The following is a 7,746-nucleotide window of genomic DNA, read 5'->3' as shown; positions in this document are numbered from 1 at the left end:
TTGTTAAGGATAATTTTATCAAAAATAAATTTTAAGATATATTTTTCCAAATAAAATCTGATATTTGCCCAATTATATATTTAATATAAAGACTAAATTATCTTTAATAAGTAAAAATATATTAAAATTATAAATATTTTATACTTGAAGCAAAAATTTAACAAAAAATTTGGGTCCTCGATGCATGACATACCTTTTTAATAATTAAAATAAATACTTTCTAAATTAGAAATTATATTATTATGAAAAATTAGAAATATTGAAATTATAGGTATTTTTATTTCTTGAAAAAAATAATAACGTGCTTCAACCTTTCATATTCCAACAAAATTAATTGTTAAAATCTCCGCAAAAAAATATTTTTTTTAAATAGTAAAAAAAATGCAATCCAACAAATTATTTGACGAGTCTCCAAATAAAATTATGAAAAATCTATTTCAAATGCATTCTAAGTTCATGAAAAATGATAAAATGATTTATTTATTTTTTAAATTTGAAGGCTTAAATAAAAAGTTAATAAACAAATATTTAACTCTTGATCTTCTTAATTATTTTATGAAATATTTGTCAGCTGAAAAATCACTTAATTAATGGATAATTAATGAATTGTTTATACCAGAAATCAAAATTTCCGATCGTCTTCTTGCACGCCGTGTTGAGGGTGGAGATTTACTGTCCCTTGATTTCTCTCCACAAAGTCGACTGGAAGCGAAAGCGATGGAGGCGAGAAAAACACCCATGAATTTGGACTTAATATGTAGTAACTTGTTCAATTTGCCGATTTTTTGATCTGAATCTTTGGCTATTTCATCGAGGTATGAAAAAAGTTAAACTTTTAAGAGTTTGTGTAGGGTTAAATGTCTATTTTCTAGGAGTTTTAGTGGTTCAGGATCGATTCGCCTGATTCTGTTTGATCAAGAGGTTCTAGAGGTATAAAAAAGGCCCTTTTTAGGGTTGTGATTGGAGTATAGGTATTGACCCCGGTTAGAGTTGATTGCTTCGAAGCTCATTATCTTTTTATTTTATTATGTTTCATGAGTTCCTTTGGGTTTTCGGGTTGATAATAGGATTGGGGAGGTGCTTGTGGACTTGCTGTGAAGTTATGTGCTTTGTTGATATTTTGCGATTTTTATGGTAGGTCTATCTTATATGATTCATTCATTTTGGTTGCCCTTATTTATTTCTTTTTTTTGGGTTTTCTTCTTTTTAGTTCTTGGGAGTCAAGGTTTTGGAGAGCTTTGTAGATGGATGAAACATCGAAGATGGAGGCCCTTCAATCTGCAGCTGCGTTTGTGGAAGGGGGAATCCAGGATGCCTGTGATGATTCATGCAGCATTTGTCTTGAATCCTTCTGTGACAGTAATCCTGCAACTGTATGCGGCCATATATTTATTTATGAAAATTCTACTTTGTCCCTCTTATCTGCCGTGATTTCTGTTCTTTGTAATAATACTCTTTTGTTGTCTAGGTAACTAGCTGCAAGCATGAGTTCCATATTCAATGCATTCTTGAATGGTATTGGCCTCTCTTCTTTTCTGTTTTATAAAATCATTTTTGTTGAAGTGAAGCTTGATAATTTCTTCTAACGAGGTACATAGGTAATTTTGGTTTTGCAGTTGCATGTTATTTTTTAGCTATCAATTTTCTTTTCCAGAAAACTCTCAGAATATTTGCATAGCCCGGTCTAATTGACATGTTGCCATTATTCATGTCTTCCAAGATTGTTTACTGATCGAAATAAGCAGTTGTTCTTTGTCATTTGATTTCTTTTGTTCTAAAAGAATATGTCCTATTTTTTTATTTTGTTCACTGAAGAATTTTTAAATTTGATGAATTTGATATTCTTATACCATTGGCAAGCAAGTTTTATTTTATTCTCTTTTGTTATATGGTTTTCTTTGCTGTGCCACAGGTCAAATTTCATCATTTTCAACGCAATATCATGATGTCTTCATTTGCAGATTGAGCCATGGCATGTAGAATATACTTTTATCCTGGCTATGTCTCTCTACAGAGAAACCACATATAGGCTTCATTTGGAACAACTTTTTTACTGCTTTCTAAAATAGCTTTTCAGTTTTTATCATAGCTGGCCATGGTTCAAAATAGCGCGCGCCATGGCGCACGACGCGGCGTGGCGCACCTACGGCGCCATGTTCATGGCGAGGCGCATGTGTTTAAAATAGCGCGCGCTATTTGCGCCACATGTGAGCTATGGCGCATTGCGCACGGCGCAAAATAGCTCGCCAAATTGTTTTTAAATTTCAGTATACTTATGAATATTTTTTATATTTAAAAATATATCTATATTTTAAGATAAACGACTATTCATTGTCCTAATTTCACGAAAGATTTTCTGTTTGGTGCATCCGCCGAACACATCCTGTAGTCCCTAAGTCGAAGTTGCTGAATCTGTCACGAAGTCGAAGGTTTTTTGTTTTCTATTTGCTGCATTCGCTGCTTCCGCCGAATCCAGCCGAATCTGTCCCGAAGTTGAAGTCGTTGTTTCCCCTGAATCGTCCCGCAGAACAGTGCTTCCGCCAAATCCGCCCCCTCCTTCGTCTGTTCGGTACAGCTCGGTACCCCTCGGTACATGCTCGGTACAGCTCGGTATATGCTCGGTACCGCTCGGTATCTGTCCATACAAACGAACTTTAAAATTACTCTTACAAATAAACTTTGTACATGCTCGGTACCGCTCGGTATCTGACCCTGCGACCTGACCGGGCAGGTCTAAACCCCGCCAGGGGGCAGCGCCCCCTTGGACCCCCGGCAGCCCGCATATTATGTTTCTTGGATAATATTATGTTTCTTTTATCTAAATTTGTTTGCTTTTAGGTGATCATAAAATGTCAGATTCAGTTCAATCTTTAAAAAAAGATCCAGCATGGAAATATACTATACTAACAAATGAATTACAACAACAGTGCAACATGCATTTTTTGTGGTAAAATAACAAAAGGAGGAATTACACGCCACAAATGAAGATAATGAAGTTTTTTTAACATTTGCTGATGACGATGATTCCTAAGAAGAGTAGATTAAATTTTTATTTGATCTTTTAAAAAAAGATTGTAATATTTGAATTATGAGATATTTGGATATTACTTAGTCGAACTTATATATGTTATGGTTATCTTTCATTTTTAATAATATTTCATATTCATGCTTATTATTTTATAATTTTTATATAGTTTGTGCCATGTTAAAAATGGTGCGCGCCGCGCCGTGCGCTATACGCTATGGCTCCAAAGGGACCTTTGCACCATGGTGCGCCATTCACCGTTAACAAGTATGATTTTTATACTAAAAAATTGTTTTAGAAAGCAATAAGAAAGCTGTCACAAACAAAGCCTTTTGGGTCATTTGTTTTTTAAAGTTGCTTTATAATACAAAAATTTTTAGTTTAAGAAAATTTTGTACTAAAAAATTACTTTAGAAAATAGTAAAAAAACTGTTCCAAACGAAGCCTTAAACACTCAATATTATGAAAGCAAATGGCATTATGTTTCTGAAGGATCATGATTTTGTTTCATAATTTTCATTTGGAACTATTTTTTATTTTTATGTTGAGTATACCTTTCTATTCTTTAATTACAGTAACATTGGCGTTGAAATCAAGCCCTAATTAAGTCAAAGTTTTAATTTGATATTCATATTGTATTATGTCTGAGACTTCCAACCAAGACTTAATCCAATGAGATTCTTCCAATTTGAGCAACGATAATGAGCTACATGCTATCACTATTATTGTGTTTCATAAAGGCATACAATTGAAATACATTGGCGTATATACATTCAATTTCCCTGCTGTTATAGCTATTTACTAAGCTTTTTCAATTATTATAATGCGCCACAGAATATAAAATTGATCAGTTGAGACTTTCCTTATTACATTTTATGGAGAATAAAATCATTACACGATCCTGAGCATTGCTGAAGTGTATGAATAGCTGCTGATTTTTGTGCTTTACTCTTCCAGTAAGTGATGTGACAAAAAAATACAGGGGATCCTATATCTCTTGATCACAAAAGACACGACGGACTTCTAAGGACGAAAAGTAGGAAAGAACAAACTCTTACATAAAACTAAAAAAGAAGAAATTACAATGATGACGAATTACAAACTTAAAATTAAAGACGACACCCTAAAGTTGCTGCACTTGGAGAAGAAAGATACAGATGGAGTGGCACTTGCGGAGAGACGAAAGAAATTAGAAGCCCGAGAAGAAAAATTGGAAAGAGCCCGCAGGATTTCCGGAGGGGATGAGAAAGAAGGGTGGAAAGAGCCCGCAGGATTTCCAAGCAACCCGCAGGTTAACAAAGATTTTTTTTCCAAAAATCACATATTACATTCAACTATTTCAAACATTACAATACCCCCCATATATATAGGTATGAAAGGGGAAGATCAAAAGTTACATTAATTAACACAATAACCTAAACATAACAAGCATTAAACACCTAAATTCTCCCCTCCCTTGCTCACGGAATTCGGCCCCATACCAGGAACCGAAACAGCCACCGCGGAAGCCAAGGAGGCCGCGCGGGAGCCAAGGGGCCATGGCCTCGGGAAAGAGCCCAGGCACGGGAAAACCAGCGGCCGGCCGGAATTCCATGGGGCAAAATGCAAAATATGAAAAGCCAAAGAGGAAGCCAAAGGGCCACCTCATGGGGAAAAGAAAATCTTGGAATTCCAAAGGCCGGTTTGGAATTCCAAGAGACAAACATAAATACTAACATAAAAAGCATAAAAGACATTAATTAAAAGATAATAAATGAACTAAAATGTTAGCTCATAATGAGCTAACCCTTAGTTCAATAAATGAACTAAAGTTCAGCTCATAAATGAACTAAAAGTTTAGCTCAAATATGTTAAACTATTAGACTCAAGTGAAGCCAAAATTTGATTTATTTTGGACTAGTGTTGACCCCCCCTTATCTACATCAGTAAGTTGGTGACAGGGCCTTGTCACAGTATGTTTTACTTCTCATGAGGCTGTAGATTTTGATCAACTGTCCTAAATTTAAAGTACAAATGTCATTTCAAATGCCTTTTTCTTTTTTATTATGATAACAATAATGGTTCCAGGTGTCAAAGAAGCTCCCAGTGTCCCATGTGTTGGCAGCCCATTAGCTTGAAAGATTCGACTAGGTCTGTATATGTATATTCATTTTATTCTAGGCATGCTTTTCTGTTAAAATTATAAATCTTCTGAAGGTTATAGCTTTTGGTGCTTTTTGTGTCAGCCAAGAGCTTCTTGAGGCTGTAGAAAGAGAGAGAAGCATTAGAGTCAATCAAAGCCATAATACCACTATTTTTCATCACCCTGCACTTGGAGAGTTTGAACTGCAGCATGTAGGACTATTTTTCTTACACTTTTAGATTGCCTTTCTTTTTGGTTGATATTCCTAATTTCCATCCTCTTTATATTGCAGCTACCAGTTGGCGCAACTGATTCTGATCTTGAAGAACGTATTATTCAACATTTGGCAGCTGCTGCTGCAATGCGTAGAGCACATCATGGTGCTAGGAGAGGGATGAGGAGTGGGTCTCCTTCTCAAGGCCGCTCACAATTTTTGGTTTTCTCAACGCATCCCACTGCAGCTTCACTTGCCGCTCTTTCTGCATCATCTGCTAATGGAGGAGAAAATGAATCAGTTTCTGCTATTTCTGCTACTGATGGGCAATCTGTGACTGCTACTACAGAAGACCGAGTCCAGCAGCAAAGCTTCCCTACACTTCCAGTTGCTGAATCCAGGAATAATGCTGCTTCTACCAATAGCCCTGGTCTCAGTAACCTGTATTCCTTAAGGGAAAACCGGTGTGTTTTTTTTCCTTTCATCTAATTTACCTCTTTTGTCATTACTATAAAATGGTCCATGTTTATTGCAGCACTGTTGGTGAATCAACTCCTATCAGCCAAGACAGAGCAGGACCATCTGACTTTCAATCATTCTCTGATTCATTGAAATCTCGCCTTAATGCAGTTTCAATGAGGTGATAGTATTTTACATTCTCATGCTTCTAATTGGATGTCGACAGTTCAGCTCAGGAATTTATTGTTTGATATTTTCCGTCTTCCTTGTTAGATACAAAGAGTCTATAAGTAAAAGCACCAGAGGATGGAAGGAAAGGTTCTTTTCACGTAATACATCTATGTCTGATATTGGTTCTGAAGTGAGGAGAGAAGTTAATGCTGGGATTGCTACTGTGTCACGAATGATGGAGCGCATTGATATGAGAGAGAATTCTTCCGCTGCAACATCTGGTGCTTCCACTGAACATTCTGTGGTTGAATCAAGTAATGAGAGAGTTACTGGTGGTAGTTCTAATGTCAATTCAAATGATACTTGCCCAACAACTTCTTGCGCCGCTAGTTCTGGTTTGAATTGAGCCATGCCCACATACATTTCAACTCATTGTGTACTTTTGAAGGTATGTAACGATTTGCATACTAAATTCTTGCTCTAATGTCCATTTATAGTTTGAATTATTACAAGTTCCTTGCAAATCTTGAATGGCTGCGCTATTATTCATCTTTTTCATAGCACGATATTCATTGCGGTCAGTTGTTTGAATTCATGCGAGGGATATATTTGTCTATTGTTTGGAGTTGGGTGGGGAGGTGGCTAGAGGGGTGTGAGGTATTTGGAAACGTGATTGTTTGCTATATTTTTAGAAGACATGCAACATATTGATGGCGGGCATATGGGCAGAAAAATCATGCAACAAGCATGTAACATTTAATTTTTTGGAGTAATCATTGAGATAAGCCGCTTAGAGTAAGTACTCGGTTGCACGTGGAAAAAAGCCTTTGAATTGAAGGCATAACTTGATCATAGACTGGGAAAAGGTGCAGTAGTAAAAAGTCATAGTAGCAAAGAGCCAATGAAGGCTCAATCAAGTGAGCCAAAAAAAGCTGTATGAGGAGGGTGTCTGAACAGAAAGTTGTAGGAGTATCATGCAATAAAGTCTTATGAGAATCTACTCTCTAGAAAGCTACAGGAGGGCTTTGAATTGAAGTTACAAGAGGAGAATATCCTTTTCATAAGAGGAGAATGATTTGATACACCCATATGATACTGGAACACCCATATGACACTGGAACACCCATATGACACTATAAATAGTTCTAACCAACTTGTAAGTAGACATAATGAGGTTTAATTTGGATTTTTGTTTTGGGATCAAGAAACTATTGTTTCATTAAATGAAGAAAACTAGGCAAATACAAAGGTGGTATAAAACTGCCTTGAATCCTCTTTTTAGTCTTCCTGATCCTCTAGGTCCCTCTATGAGTTAGTCTCCAACATCTCTTTGCAGATGATCTATCCCTGATGTCACTTAATCTATGTGGGGAATGTCGGTTGCAATAAAAAGAGCAAGAAAATTTATTGCACAAAATTAGGATTACACTTATGGAAGTTACAATGCGGAGGTGCTAACTTTGGTGCTTGTTTCATTAACAGTTAGAACAAGATTGACATTTTACTACTTAAGAATAAATTTCTTGGTTACAGAGTTGCTCAACTTTTTGGTTAGAGTCTTTCTGAGAGTTTTTTTTGTGTGTTCCTCTTGATTTTGTTAAGTCTTCTTAGGAACGATTGGTTTCTCTTTGCAACAATACTAAACCTTCTACAATTCTTCTTTGCAACATCTTAGTCTTTTTGGGGTGCTCTCCATGCATCCTCTTGACAAAGAAATTGATATCTTGATTTTACATTCGTTCTGAAAAGGTAATT

General features: G+C 35.9%; 1 protein-coding gene across 5 annotated transcripts in view; it reads left to right on the top strand.

The window, feature by feature from the left end:
- The first annotated feature begins 630 nt into the window (after positions 1–630).
- LOC110106695 (E3 ubiquitin-protein ligase RHF2A) overlaps positions 631–7,746 on the top strand; it is a 33,800-nt gene continuing 26,684 nt past the window's right edge. The window contains exons 1-9 of one of the 5 annotated variants that reach the window (XM_020836701.2): positions 902–971; positions 1,068–1,134; positions 1,211–1,373; positions 1,469–1,515; positions 5,093–5,155; positions 5,251–5,359; positions 5,440–5,825; positions 5,897–6,001; positions 6,094–6,439. In XM_020836701.2, the coding sequence (XP_020692360.1) occupies positions 1,245–1,373; positions 1,469–1,515; positions 5,093–5,155; positions 5,251–5,359; positions 5,440–5,825; positions 5,897–6,001; positions 6,094–6,397 (1,143 nt within the window). In that variant the 5' untranslated portion in view covers positions 902–971; positions 1,068–1,134; positions 1,211–1,244 and the 3' untranslated portion in view covers positions 6,398–6,439. The other 4 variants (XM_020836675.2, XM_020836714.2, XM_028693421.1 and 1 more) reach the window with 4 other exon arrangements.

The sequence above is a fragment of the Dendrobium catenatum genome, unplaced genomic scaffold (assembly GCF_001605985.2).
Source record: "Dendrobium catenatum unplaced genomic scaffold, ASM160598v2 fragScaff_scaffold_273, whole genome shotgun sequence".
Lineage (NCBI taxonomy): Eukaryota > Viridiplantae > Streptophyta > Magnoliopsida > Asparagales > Orchidaceae > Dendrobium > Dendrobium catenatum.
Note: the sequence above shows the minus strand (reverse complement) of the source record. Positions and strands in the feature narration are given on the sequence as shown.